Raw genomic sequence first — 15,020 nt, 5'->3', positions numbered from 1 at the left:
TTTGTTGGGAGGCTATAAAAGTGTCCACCCCCCCCCCCCCACACACACACACACACACACTCTGCAATTACTGGCTGGAACTGACTCGGTGCTTTCTTCGCTCGACTAGTCGGATCTGGAGGGAAGCACAGCCAGAGTCTGGCTGTATGAAAAAGCACTGCAAGCTTGGCTGAGGCAGCTCGGCTGAACTGAAATGACCCACATTCTGTGCCCGTGCAATAGAAGGAGAGGAGCGGCTCGTTATTCTCACAGATTATGAGACACGCGCCAATTGCAAGTTACGGGAGGGTGTCCAAACACCTCATTTGCCTTAAGGCACCGGTGTTCAAGTCGAGGCCCGGGGGCCAGGCGCGACCCGCATGATCATTTTCTGTGGCCCACAAAGGCATAGGGTGACGTGTCAATTTTGTGTTTCTTGCAAATTGTCTCCACTTTTACAAACATGAAGACATGAGATATTGCAAGCATTTTTTCTTACCAATCCTTCCTGATAAATACATGAAAGAAATAGCATGGACAAACAATTCACTGGCTTCATAATACGCTGTGGCCCGTGACAAAAATGAATTTGACACCGTTTCACAAGTAAATCTGTAAAGCAGCTGACATACAGCAGTGTGGTCAAACAGCCTGAGGGGGAAGTAACATGTTTGACACTATTGCGTCTTTAAAACAAAAATCCTGACCAAAAAAAGCAGCATCAGACCCGTAACAGACGACCCAGCATTTTCCTGCCCTTGTTCCCGGAACCAAGCCAAGTGTGACACTTCCGCAACTGCGTGTGCTTTCACGTTACCGTGACATTCTGTAATCAAGATAATTTGATGCATGAAAGGAGATCTCTGATGTGGTGTTTAAAAAAAAAAGGCTCATCAGACGGCCACACGTGCTTTCAACACAAGACGGGAAATGTGAGCCTCGCTTCCTTCCGTATGTTGATGCTCTGGATGACCAGAAGTGTGGCACTTGAATTTTTTTTGTTTGTTTTTATCTTTAGCAGTAGCAGCAAACCACAGCATACAATGTGTGCAGTCATACAGAAAAACAAAACAAACTCTCTGCAGAGGATAAAGAATGTATGACTGGGGAATATTGTGTGACGTCTGTTTATGTGTTTCTTTGCGTTTGAATATCCGTTGCTTAAACGGTTTCTGGCGTTTTCCAAATTTCTTTCAGTACTGCGCTGGCAGTAGCAGTTGTTGTGCAAAGATGCTCACTTGCTTGAGAGTGTAATTCTCTTTGTTTGATGTTTAGTTTAAGATATCCTTTATTTGTCCCACACTGGGGAAATTTAAATAGAATTTAAATTAAATTTAAATTAATTTAATTTAAATTTTTGACAGCAAATAAACAATTTTAAAGCCACTATCACAAACTACCCAACTGCCTGCTTATTGTGAAGCCAATTGATATGAGTTCAAAGCCAACGGCCAACATGACAGTGCACAATAGCAAAAGATCTGGGTCATACGTAGATGTTTCCGATAATCACCTCAGTTGTTTATCACATCCAAGGGGCAAAAAGTGATCATCATTAGGCCATTCATGTGCTTGTCAACAATGAATAGGAGCTTAATCTGATCACAAAACAAGGCGGTCTTGTTAAGTATGTTCATTTTTGGGAGGCTTTCCTTTCAACACAATCACCTTTGTGAGACCAAAGCGTAAGTGGTGATTACATGGTGCATGTGTGTCATATGTGCTGCAGAGGGCTGTGTGCGTGCGAAGGAAAGGAAAAGGAAGGGAAGGGTTTGGAGACGCTGCAGAAAGGAGGCGAGGCTCCTCGGTCTGGTCTCTGGGCTCAGCTAGTAGAGTCTGTTGCTGGCCAGATCAGCTGGCAGCCTGTCTAGCGGGGTGGGGGGTGTGGCACATCACAACAAAGGGCTTTGGGCACACGCAGCTCATTTCAACCCCCTCAATTTTGACTCGCATCTGCATCCTTGACCACCCCTCCTCGTGTGGCTTATCCACAGGAATGCAAAAGCAAACCTGTGGCGCTCCTTGGAGAAGGTCGCGGGGATGCGTTGTACTTGCGGAACTTTTAGCGTGCTCCTCGAATCATTGAGTCTCGAGACGCAATTGAAGTCGTCTCAATTACTCAACGCATAAAAGAACAAGAGGAAGAAAACAAGGGCCGGAAGTCTGCATTGTGTGTGTGCGTTGGCGCTGCAGCTCGGTGAAGCTATGGGGGCGAGCTGCGAGACGCGAATGGGAGTGGGAGTGGCACTATTTTCGGCTCGCACCCTCCGCGCAAACCCAAAAGGAAAGTTCAACCGAGTTGCGTCGAATAATTAGAGCAACCGAAACACGTACGCGCGGTGACAAACGGTGTTAAATACACAGCCCGTTCAATTCAAGCACGTTCCCAAGCAAGTGTAAAGAGCACGCGTGCAACTGACCTGTGTGCGTCCGCAAGTGCGCCTTGAGGTGCGACGATTTGCCATAAACTTTTTCGCAACCTGAATAGTGGCATTTGTGCTTTTTCTGCGGGGACTCGGGCTCGTTGCGACCTCTCGATCTTTTGCCCCTTTGTTTGAGCGACGGATCCGAGATGGTGATGGTAGGTGTGGCACAGTTTGCATCCTCCGTCAGCCCGGCCTGGCTCTCCTCCTTGCTCCTCGCCTGCTCGCCGAGCACGCCGTTGGGAGTCTGCTGGTTAAAATCCGCCAGGATCCTGGCCACCACGTACAGGGAGGAGTTGTCCTTCACCACGGGTTCTTTGGCGTCCTCCGGGTTCCTCGTAGGGGGGGGCGACGGGTTCTCCGGCTTCATCTCCCGGTTGTTGACCCTCGGAGCGTGGACGACCGCGCGGCTGGACATCGAGACAAGGCACTCCGCCGCGAAGTGATCCATGACGTCTTTCAAGGAACTCTCCCCCCCCCCCCCCCTCCCGCCCCACTATGACATCCAAAAGAGAAAGCGATGGCGTGGCGCGCGTGGGGGGGTGGGAGGAAGAAAAGAACTTGTTCCGTGGTTCCCTTTGTGTGGCGGATAGAAGGAGGTGGTTCTCATCAGAGAGACTTTACGCTCTTCATACCCGGCTTTCCGAGTCTCGTCAGTAATAACATCCTGCGTGACGATCGCAAGCGCGCACAAGTCCCCCCGGAGTGAAGGAGATGAAAGGAAAAGGACAAAGTCTTTGTTGAGTGCGGCAACTCTTAGAAGTTGGGTGTGTGAACTCGTCCTATGGTTGCTTCAGATGCTCCCCAGCATATAGTGAGAGTGTCTCGGAGCGCCTGTCCCCGCAGCCTGTATCCATGCTGGGGGCGTGTCCTGCACCGGCACCGCGTTGCTGCATCGTCACCGCGCCAAGCTCTCATTGGGTGCAGCGTGGCCCCAAAAGACTCCCGACACGCAGACACTTTCAAAGTCTCCCCACAGGTTGCCAATGGTGGGTTCGGATGGTTAACGGGAAAGCCGCGATGTAGTTCGTGTAGTTATCGATGCGTGACGAATTGAGATGACAAAAATGCACATTTGAGGCAGCGCGATATGTGCAGAATGAGCTTTGGGGTTCGAATCTCCGTTCGGGCATTGCAGTGTGGAGTTTGCCTGTTGTCCCCCCAGCCCTTGAGTGATCCACTTTGCCCCCCCCCCCCGCCACCACACACCCCCTCCACCACCACCCCCTCCTACATTCCCAAAACACACATGAGGTTCGTTGAAGACGAATTGTTACGAGCCTCATTCCAGTAATCAGGCCTTGAACAACAAAAGGTTTGAACAATCAAAAAAAAAAATAACCGCATGCTAGTTCCCCCCCGGCTGCAAAGGGCTATCGTGCAAAACAAAATATTATTAAACGACTGGACAAAATTGCTGAACACTAAACCAACATTAGGTGCAGTGACTCTTAAAGTGCACCTTTTCACACACACACACACACACACACACACACACACACAAAATCACCTCACTGATCATTTTAATACCATTCCGGTACTACGTTTATCCAGCATGTCATTGCGATTCTGCACAAATATTTGTGGAGTGCAACATGGTATAAAAACAAAGGCACTAAATATTGTGTAATAAAGTATTAAGTATTGTGTAATAAAGTAAGGTGAACTATAATTGCGCGATAAGATAAGAAACCCTTTATGAGTCTCGCAATGGAGAAATTCCCAATTCACAGCAACAAAGTTCAAAGGAAGAAGGAAGTAGAACAACAAAATATAGGAGCTGTTGGAAAGGCAGCCACTCTCGCGGCGCCATTTTGAAGTCAAAACTGACCCCTTGACTCCTTATCTCTCAGTTAAGAGAGAGATTCACACATATATTGCTGATTTGGTGAAGTTCAGTCATCAGTCTTTTGACTTATTCATACCTGTCAACTTTTCGGAGCGCCAACCTGTATAAACTACCAAAAAAGTCCTTATAAAGAGCAAAAAATCCTTATATTCTTATAAAATACCAAAGCATTTTATATGTAAAAAACCCACGAAATTTTCAATGATATTTATTGTAGATCTCCATAATACAATGTCTGGTTAATGTCTAATCATCATTCTACTTAGTGGCATTACTGTGTTACTCCTGCGTTACTTTTTTCACCAACTCCAAATGCTGACCCATCGGCTGGAAGTTACAGCATCCATTCATATCTACTTTGGAAATGAAAGCATTCGAGTAGACTAGCATCATTCTGGGCAAAAGCAAACGGAACTACCTGTTAGGGGGAAAAAAAACTGAAATTTTCAGAATCCGTATGATTTGTGCGATACGGCCATATACGCAAGATTCACCACAAAATCCGAATGAACTATGGCTAAACCGTATGAGTTGACGGGTATGCTTATTTGACGGGGGCACTTGTATTCATCCATGATGGGTAATATAGTAATAGAAGATAATTGAAAATAATTTTGGTACATAAATAAATGAAACCGTCCGCCAGAATATTTTGCACATTAAATACACAACTCTTGTGGGGGTTATTCAGGAGTTGACGTCAGAACAAACCACAGTGAAATATTGTGCCCACCCACTGTAACATTAATAGTGTGCATCTTTTTTGGAAAATGGTTTCTTCTTCTTCTTCTTCTTCTCTGTTGCAGTGGACCTCCACAAACCTTTTTCTGAGAAACTCCGCAGGCTCTGCCAGTTGACATGCCGCCAGACAGCACAGGCAAAGTCTTCTTCAGATCATCCTCAGGGAGCACACAAGTGGCACACTGTGGAGGAAGTGAGAGTCAACATACAGAACTGTGAGATCTTGTCATTATTTGACATTTTTCATAGGACAGTGCTCATTTTGTAGGCTTGATTGCATGCAAAGGTAGTTTTCAGTCGGATTGTACTGGAGAATTTCAATTCAGATGACAACCACGTGTGGAAATGGGGTGCGACTCCAAACAGGAAAGCAAAAATCGGTAACCCAAAGGACATTCGTGAAAGACAGACATCCCGCCACTTATCAAACGTGCTTTAATTCCAGCATGTCTCAATTGAGGAACCTTGGAAAAACGATAACATGTTCTTTCATACTTATTTGTCCAGGAAGGATGAAAAAATAATTGGAGGGTTGTTAAATCGGAGCAGAAATAAACCACCAAGTCAGTATCAGATCTGCTTCTGTGCTGCAACTGATGCGCTCCTGTGAGAATGAATGCACACTTTCAGCACGGTGCACAAAAGCAGTGCACTAGAATGTTCCCAGTGTTCAGCCGGAGCAAGGCGACATGCCATTCAGAAGGCCATCTGGCTGTATTATTTTACATATTTTTTGGCCGCAAAAAAAAAGACAAAACATGATGCTCTCGTGTTTTCATGTACGTCTTCTTGAGGAGAGGGTCTATTTCCTCTTTCTTAAAGCGTCGTGTGGGCTGTGTTGAAATTTGTGAGTGCAAATCAACTCCCAAGCACACACCCACCGAAGGGCTAAGGAAATCAGCTTCAGCTTATAGAAGAAGTTGTTTTTTTTTATCATTGCAAATCCTTTTTTTCTCAAACTGTAGCAATATGATGTGCCCCGGGGACATTTTGTACTCTGAGATAGCCCTGTAGTATCTGGCATTGACATCCAGTTCGGAGCAGATTGGCCACTTCACATTGTTTGTAATCGGAGGGACTTCTCAAAGCACAGTCTGACCACTTTGACCGTCGAGGCGGCTGTCATGCCAAGGTCAGTGTGAAAAGCATGAAAAGTCACAAGGAGATTAAATTTGTTATCGCTGTGTTCTCTTATTTGGCAGGTGGTCAGTGCTATAACCTCTGGCTCATTTCCAGGGATTGATTTCCATGTCTGCACGCACAAAATCTGGAAAAACATCGCTATTGTCGAGGTCATGAATGGAAAACTTAAATGATTGATTGGTCACAATTTCATCAGCGCTACTGAGTGTGTGTGTGTGTGTGTGTTGAGGGATGGTGGGGCAAAAAAAACAGCACACTTCCTAACCAGATGTATGGCAAAAAATCAATTTTAAATACGGACAAAATATGTGCTTTTTTTTATCCGACCAATATACACCACAATATCGGAAGACATTTTATGCTCAATGCATGTACGAAGAAGTGCCTTCAACAAAAAAGCGTTTGAAAAATCATAAATAGCCACATACTGCGATCGTTCTTTTCCCAGTGCAAAGGGCTCTCATCTTTAAAAATGACCATTCAAGGACGTCACAAAACTATTCAACAGCAAACCAACATTAACGCGCAAGAACATTTTTTGACAAAAATAAACTCACACAAAATTTTAAGTCTATTTAGGTACCATGTTTGCCCTGCATGTCATTCCAAATCTGGTAAAAAATATTTAGCTTACTATACTCACATTGGTGCAAGTGCAACAAAGATGTGTCTGCCATCTCGTGGTACATGGTGGTAATACAACTTCAAACTATGCAGTGGACCCCCACTATTGGTGGGCATAGGTACTCACCAATAGTGGGCTGGCACACGAGTTATGTATTTTAAACCGAAAGATTATTCAAAGAAAAAAAAATGCAGATAAGCTTCTATTGGAAAATTCCCATGAAAAACAATCCGTGATTTGGCAAGTCCATCGATACCGAACCATGAGTACGCGGGAATCCACTGTAGTAGAGGAAACAGCCCCCCTCCCACACCCCACTTCCCAATTTTAGTTTAGATCAAAAAAAATATTTATCTATGTATTTATTTGTTTAATAATCAAAGGCCCACTCAGGGCCACCAGTTGCCCATTACTGGTTTTGGTTGAATGACACAGTGACGATTACACGGGACTGAAAGTAACGTGGAGTTCAGATTGTTGGTTGTCTGGTAGCTGACAAACTGTGGATGATGACAAATAGAATCCATTACCCCAGTTCGTCAAGCACATGCCACACACTCATACTACTTTCACAGCAGGGCCACGGAGGGCCAGGGGTCACCAAATAAATACTTTGGAACTTCTGAAAAGTCAGGTCAATACACACGGCAGAAAGTAGTTCTTTCCACTCAAATGTCTACCCACACACCAAAAACCTGAACAAACACTGTCAACACGCCAAAGATGTAGGCAGAATGTGCTACACCTCTGATGCAGAAGGCTCAGACTGCCAATGTTTCTCTAGCTTTTGAAAACATTCTGAGTTCTTCAGAACAAATACATCTACACTAACCCTTGCTTGTTGCGTAACTTTCAAATATAAATGCACTTTTTAGACTGTTTTGAACATAATTACATTTTATACAATTTCATACATGTGTTTGGGAGATTTCTTGATGGTCTGATAAAACCAAAGTTGAATATTTTGACCATAATTCCAAAAGCTGTTTGGCGCAAACACAAAACTCTTCAATACCTGCCGACAACGACACACGGTGATGGCAGCATCATGCTTTCGGGGCTGTTTTTCTTCTTACCTTCTCCAAGGTGGAGAGAATAATGAATAATTCATTATCACGGTTTATGCTAGTGCAAAACCTTGTGATTAAAACCTATTGTGACAAAGGCCCACGTCTCAAACTGTAGCAATAAAAAAAGAGTTCTGTTTTTCATCACAGTTGAAGTTAGCGCAATGCTAGTGCCAAACCTTCAGGCTTCTGATGGAAAGCAAAATGTCAGGATTAGCCGACAAGAGCATTTCAATTTGGGGTTAATCAGAGGCACTTTAAATTGGGGGTGGATGTCTGCTGAAAGGACCTTGTAGACTTTTTATACCCACCGTAAGGAAAACCGACATCTAGCTTTTCAGAAACAAGCTTCCACTAGCATTAGCAACTTTCACTTCAAGCGTATCAATCTGGCTACAAAATAATTATTGTGACAAAGACCTACATCACAAACTGTGGGGTGGGGGTGCCTGGGGGGTTGAACTCAGTGCTATTATCAGGTGAGACTTTGTGAGAACAACTTGTCGTCTTTTGCTATTGATTTTATACAAATGTATTTTGCATGAGAGAGGAAACCCGAGACAGCAAAAAGAAACAAGTGTTAAGGAAGTTACTGAGCGAATAAAGCTCTAATCTTGGCACTTATTTGTCCCATTGTCTCCTCTTTTGTTGTTGCTCAGCAAAGCTTACTCATCCTGAGTGACACACCAACAACAGGCCCTGTGACTAATGATGACAAAGCAGCCTGCTATTTCACCTGTGTAGAAAAAGGGATTTGTTAGACGATAAGGCTAAACGGGACACATGGAGGTTGGAGTACAACATATTATGATGTTTCACTGGGCCACAGGTGACATATTGATTGTGAAAATGAAACCGGGCGGAGGGCGTGAAGTTTTTGAGCGCGATCATGTGGGTGGAGGTTCAATGAGTGAGTCATGCGGCGCCGAGACAAGTTGAAACGACACGTAAAAGCCACAACGTCTGGTTTAGCTGCAGTTTAGCAAGGTATGTGTGTTACAAAAGCACCAAAATTATTGAGTGCTTATCGGCAAGCTCGCATAATATGACTGGCAAACAGAGACGATTGACCGAGACAACAGTGAAAGTCATGCTGCAAGTACAAAGGCGGTACAATGCACACGTTGTCGGGAAACATCCTTTGATTTTCAGGCATGAACAAACAACCGTAAGCAGTTTTTGTGATGAAACAATTTGGGTTCAATACTAAAGGACAACGTGTTCTCGTTCACAGAAAAACTCCAATCATACATTGTATTTTTTTTATAAAAAATTGAATGAGGTGTAGCAAGAAGTTGTCTGGCTTTGTGCAAAGGAAACAAATTAACAAGACACCTACAGCACCACTTTAAAGGGCACAAATGAACCTATTATCTTGGAATTATGGGACTACTTGTCAGACAACTCATAGGAACACACATACAGATATAATTTAGCGTTTAAATGGAATATGAAAAACCAATCATGAATAAAGGAAATGCGACAGGACAGTTTGGATGGAGTACTGTCACCATGCTTGTTTGTGTGTTCCCATTGGTCCAAAGGAGCATATGCTAAGGTGATCCCATCAGCATTTCATAGAATGTCGAAAATAAAAATTTGCACCAAGCAGTACAGTAGTTTCTTTCACACAAATAACAAACCAGATATTCGAATTAGTATCATGTAGTCAACAATTTTACTCGTAGAAAAGGGGCATACAGTCATATTAGCATGTTAGCACGTACACACAAACTTCCAGCGCCTTTGATGGAAGTCAAATCGTGTAGGTAACGGTTATGTTAGCGTATAAGATGACTTTGACATGATATTAAACCGGTGTGGGTTCATAGTTTGTGGGATATTTACAGCTTCAGCTATGAATAGAGATATTTGTAAAAAATTTTAGGAGGGCTTACATTTTGCTTTTAGCAACAGAGCTCATTGTACGTTGTACGGCTATGATGTCACGGTACTTAATACTTATACTCATACTTAATCCATAATACTTAATACTTAATAACGATATCATGTCTACACAGCCCACGAGATCCAGATCAAGGTTTACCACTCCAAATTGTATGGGCGGAATTGGCGGACGGTATATGCAATATTCGGGCACAAAGTGCCATGAGAGCCGTGTGGCATAGGCAAGGGGCGGAGGATAAAAGAAGGTCACTGCATCGCTTCGCATGCTGGTGGGAGGCGTTGATCTAAGATGGAGTTCACTGTGCTCGTCATCCTCCCTCTGCCGCGCCTCCAGGCTGTCCACGTTCAGCCTCACAACAGAGGCAGCCTTTTTCACCCCGATGTTAATCCTTTCTGCCTCCCCCGCCTTGATCCCACATCCCAGGCACGCCACCACAAAGAACAAAGTGCTGGCCCGCACTCATTGAGGGAATGCCGCATAAACGGACAGCCAGATGAGCGCGCTATCGCTCGCTCTCTCTCTCGTACGCACAATGTTATGTTCGTGAACCCGAGCAGAGATCCACGTCACTCCGTTGACCCGAGGCTGACGCCCAGCCTCGACTCTGTGCATTGTTCCCTCTCATCGCGACATGTTGGCTTTGTCCGTCTCGCACAATGTAGCTCAAAAGAGCAAAGTGAAGCGGACACGTTTTTGTTTTTGCACCCATTTACTCGTCGGTGGTGACCCTATTCAGGATGCATTGATCAGTACGCTGGCCGGGGAGGGATGAGGGCCGCCATTCAGCTGGTCGCCGGGACCGCAGGCGCTGCATGAACTCGTGCCGATGCCATTGCCGTTGGGGGCATCCTTTTTAAGACCTTTCAAGAGAGGCACTTACAGTACATCGCTAGCATCCATTTTTGAGTACTTGCAAGACTTGACGGAGCACAGCTTCATGTCATTCAGTTGGGACTTGATTTTATCACCTATATTTTGCAGGTTAATCGACATTTATCACTGCTACTGGTTACTTTAAAAAAATGGTGGAGCGATCACCTGCACCAACTGCACAACTGTTATATTATGGTATTGCCTGACTGATCGCTTGCTCTCTGCCGGAAGTCTGCACATTGTCGCACAGCTTGTCATTGGGTGGTACTACTGCACAACGGTACCCTTTCCATTACGGAAAGTCCTTCGATGCTTATATGTCATGTCTTTGTTTATCGTAGTTGTTTGTTATTGCAATACTAGCGTTGCCTGTACTACCGGAGACAAATTCCTTGTGTGTTCTCCATACTTGGCCAATAAAGATGATTCTGACACTAATCTAGTGGTCTTTTTCTCACTTAATTCCTTCCCGTCATGGCACGGTGGAGTGTTTGATTAAATTTAAGTCAAACTGTTGTAAATGCTGCAATTGTACGCAGTATCCAGTATCCACCGACCTCCACCAGAAGTAGCTGTGGGGGGTTGGGGGGGGGGGGGGGGGGGTCAGCGGTGGAGAACAGCCAAACCAGTTTGGAGGACAGGGTTTGCTGATGGTCTAAACCCCCATCGGTTGCCCTTAAAAATAAAATAAAGTCTACCGAGCAACAAAAATAACAAAACAACATAGATCAACTATAGATCACTCAAGGTCCAGTGGCAAGATGTGGCCCACCGCATCAATGCCTGTGGCCTACAAAGGCAAATCCTGTGCCTCGACTTAATTTTTCTTGATCATATACCAAAACTGCAAATTTGTCTTCAATTTTGATGACCGTAAAATATTGCAAACATTTTTTTTGTGACCAATCACACTTCCATCCATCCATTTTTTAATCCGCTTATCCTTATGAGGGTCGCGGGCATGCAAAACATAAACATCTCAGACCTGCATGGTTTTGGTTGTGCTTTCATGCTTGTTTTGCTGACATCACCAATAAGCACAAAACAGCCAAGATTCAAGAATTTTGACCCTTTGGTTTCTCGGCAACCCGCTCCACCAACAGAGCCAAAGCCACACATCTACACCACCATACTGTCCTGCTGGTAGCTGTTGACATCAGCAAGACCAGCTGTCACCAGCTCCAGGTTGGCTGGCTGTGGCTCAGTTCAGAGAGCCGGCCGGTTACCCAGTGAGTGAAGGTTTGAAAGAATCTTAGCTCATTTGTTTTGCTGCTGCTGTTTTGCTTTAGCTTGTGACACCATCAAGACCAGCACGAAAACACAGCCAACCCATGAAGTCCTGGCTTGGCCTTTTCATTTCAGCAACGTAGCTAGTTAGATTTTCCCCTTTCACTTCCTGTAGCTGTAATAGTCTGTTTTCGTAGCTGACAAGACTACTTACTAAGCAGTTACAGCTAACTGCAAAGGTAAACCAAAGTCCTCTCTCATTAGAAAAAAATGTTCCATGTTCACGAAATGGAGCATACGTCACAAAGTGTGTTTACACAGCTTCGGGTCGCAGGGTGCTCCCAAAGTCAGCGGGTTCACGAGTGGGCGTGCCTTCCCACAACCCTCGTGCGAGCTAAAGGCGGAAGTACTTGTGGGAGAAGTAAACGTTGAAAGTGGTACTGTGTCCTTTATTTTAAAAAAACAACAACAACACCGGCATACGTCTCGACGTTGTCTGGTGGTGTGAGTGCTCAACCTAACGCGGGTTTTATCCTCGAATGACCCCGCAGTGGTGAGGCGAGAACATCCCGTTCGTGAGTTATTAATAGCTCGCTTTGCGTCACCCAACTGCCGCGCAGCTCGACACGCAACGGAGCTGCGAACTGTGCCAGCCACACATTCTCTTTTGCAAAATAAATAAAAAAATAACGCTTATAAAACATCTACTCGACGACGTTCTCCAGCTGCCACACTGTCTCACAGCTCGTATGATTATCACCTGTAAGTGTTACACGCACACAAACACACGCGGGGCTGTTATTAAGGCGACAGCATCGCAAAACAAATGAGTTAAGCACGTTGTATCACCTGACAACAGCACCACTGTTTTTTTGGAATATCTATGCTCAGGAGGACTAAAAAGCAGCGAAGCCAAACGTTTGAACCTCAAGTCCCTCCCCCCATAAAAGCCACAAGGAGTTGGGCCAGTCCAGTTCCAGTGGGTGAAGTGAGGACTGGCTTATTCGGAGGTATGACTCACAATGTTGTCTGTAGGTGGGCTGCTGGAAATCAGCTGTTAAAAAAAGAAACCTGAACATTTCCCTGCAATGGATTTGTCGTAAATATTTACAAACAGGCTTGCTGTTTCTGCTGTGGCTGGGCTTCCTGAGGGTGATGACTGTGTTGTGATTTAATAATCCCTTCCATGCTGTGACTGCACGTACAGATCCACCACACCTGCAGCCGCAAGTCCAGAGGCCGAGGCTTCCCACTCGGATGACGCATTGGGATGTGCTCGTGAGCCAAAGGAAAGGTCCAGTGGGATGGTGGACGCATCAAGTTGATGTACAAAGTGTTTCAATGGTAAAACGTTCCATGAAATGACGTAAAAGTAGTTATTTGAAAATGGAAAAATCACACGGTCCTCATCAGTAAGACGGATCAGGTCAAACGTTATGTTACGCTCGGCCCATCTAGCCGAAAAACGTTAAAATATTTCAAATGTGCTGGAGATCTGTAAGCGTCAGAACAGGTTGGATCGTGTTTGTGTGATACGTCTGCGTGTCTGCCATATTGGATGTGTCAGTTACGCAACAAATTAATCCAAGTCAATTGACTGAACTTCATATTACGCCACAGAGTCGGCTAATTGTGTTCTCAAAATGACGTTATGGCCAAATACAATCTAAAGCAGGGGTCTCAAACTCCGGTCCTGGAGGGCAGCTGTCCTGCATGTTTTCCAAGTCTCCCTGTTGCAACACACCTGATTCAAATGATCATATCATCAGCAAGCTCTGCGGAAGTCTGATATTGAACCTGTTCATTTGAATCAGGTGTGTTGCAACAAGGAGACTTGGAAAACACGCAGGACAGCGGCCCTCCGGGACCTGAGTTTGAGACCTCGGATCTAAAGGAATTGTTTAGTCGTAATTCCCGTGTGAAAAGTAATCTCTCGAGATTTGACTTTCACTGTAATGGCGGCGACGAGGAAGTACGATTTGGTGTCAAGGTATTTGGGGCCTATCCCAGCTGATTTAGTGTCAATAAGAATGATACACCCTGGACTGCCAATCTTAGGTTGCTGTTTTTCTTTTTCTTTTTTGATCTATAACATTACATAAATATACCATTTTAAAATGGAACCAAGTGTCACAAAGGTGTCTCTGGATGGTTAATGCTTTATATCAGGCAGTTTCTCTATCGCCTCAGCAGTTTCCCAGCCAAAGCCGACTGACTTCCTGTGTAAGTGACGCAACACTTTTGACATCATGGAATTTACACAGATTCAGACCATAAGCAGAAGCAGACTAATGGGCTTTAGCTTTTGGAAGAGATTTGTGCATACGCAGCTCAAGAGCGGCTCAAGTAGAAAGGGCGCTTTGCTTGTATTGAAGCTTTAAGGTCTTCGCCGGCATTACGACACGTCAATAATATTTTTTTGGGCTTGACTGATGATAGTTTACGACCGCAGTACCTGCCATTCTTTGGCTGTATCTACATGAAATCACAGGCCATCAGCAGTGTAGTGGTTCACACGGATGACGTTAATGCAGCTCGTCGATCGCCTGGCAGCCAGTCCAGTGCGTCGTCTGCCTTCCATTCCGGCTCCCCTGTTTCTCTGAACAGCTTATGCGCTGTTGAATGTGGATGGCTCAAGTCACCTCGTTCAGATTTTTCTGTCGGTGACACGGTTCTGATTAGCGCCACAGATTTAGAGTTGATTTGAAGTCCACACACACTTGTTCAAATGCTGTCTTTTTTGTGATCAATTGAATCACTTTTTCCACCATGGTTTTGACCTGTACAACTCGGCTGAATACATCATTTTAATCGGTAGAAGTCAAAAGCACAAAAATGTGCTTATGTTACACAAGTCTGAAAAGGTTTTGAAGCGATTTCTTTTGGTCTCATGAACATACTTAGACGTCTCTTCAAAGTAACGTAACTTCACAACTCACTCAAACGACTCGTATCAGTTGACCGAGGGGCAAATCGTTGCGGGAGTAAATGTTTTAGCTTGAGTCAGCGAGAGTTAAACAAAGATTTGTCCCCCTTCCACAGGCCCAAATGATTACCTTGCTGCCTTTCGCGTGGTCTCTTTATTGCCATCTGTGTTTGGGATCATCTTGCTCTGTCGTAATTACCATTGCAAGCAAGCGCCTCGAGATAATTGACAATGCCGCTATGCTCAGCAAGATTAGAC

At 44.8% G+C, this 15,020-nt stretch overlaps 2 protein-coding genes and 2 long non-coding RNA genes across 8 annotated transcripts in view; 2 read left to right on the top strand and 2 right to left on the bottom strand.

Annotated features, from left to right (window-relative positions):
* The window catches only part of klf13 (Kruppel-like factor 13), a 21,934-nt gene extending 18,667 nt beyond the window's left edge, over positions 1-3,267 (bottom strand). The window contains exon 1 of the mRNA XM_052061287.1: positions 2,400-3,267. Within this exon, the coding sequence (XP_051917247.1) occupies positions 2,400-2,853 (454 nt within the window). The 5' untranslated portion in view covers positions 2,854-3,267. The remainder of the gene's footprint in view (positions 1-2,399) is intronic.
* The window catches only part of LOC127597920 (uncharacterized), a 20,826-nt gene extending 12,068 nt beyond the window's left edge, over positions 1-8,758 (top strand). Inside the window, exons 3-5 of one of the 3 annotated variants that reach the window (XR_007961806.1) lie at positions 5,058-5,207; positions 5,958-6,124; positions 8,487-8,758. This is a non-coding gene — a long non-coding RNA (uncharacterized LOC127597920). Of the gene's footprint in view, positions 1-5,057; positions 5,208-5,957; positions 7,483-8,486 lie in introns of those variants that run through there. The other 2 variants (XR_007961808.1, XR_007961807.1) reach the window with 2 other exon arrangements.
* On the bottom strand, positions 5,041-15,020 carry LOC127597921 (uncharacterized). The gene is made up of 3 exons (XR_007961809.1): positions 14,893-15,020; positions 14,292-14,493; positions 5,041-5,174 (listed from the first exon to the last, which is right to left on the bottom strand). It is a non-coding gene; the product is annotated as an uncharacterized LOC127597921 (long non-coding RNA).
* Positions 12,217-15,020, top strand: part of LOC127597902 (transient receptor potential cation channel subfamily M member 1-like) — a 35,051-nt gene continuing 32,247 nt past the window's right edge. Inside the window, exons 1-3 of one of the 3 annotated variants that reach the window (XM_052061269.1) lie at positions 12,217-12,598; positions 12,728-12,846; positions 13,044-13,162. The gene's annotated coding sequence lies outside the window, so the exon portion shown is untranslated. Of the gene's footprint in view, positions 12,847-13,043; positions 13,181-15,020 lie in introns of all 3 variants that reach the window. The other 2 variants (XM_052061267.1, XM_052061268.1) reach the window with 2 other exon arrangements.

This window comes from Hippocampus zosterae, chromosome 3 (assembly GCF_025434085.1).
Source record: "Hippocampus zosterae strain Florida chromosome 3, ASM2543408v3, whole genome shotgun sequence".
Lineage (NCBI taxonomy): Eukaryota > Metazoa > Chordata > Actinopteri > Syngnathiformes > Syngnathidae > Hippocampus > Hippocampus zosterae.
Note: the sequence above shows the minus strand (reverse complement) of the source record. Positions and strands in the feature narration are given on the sequence as shown.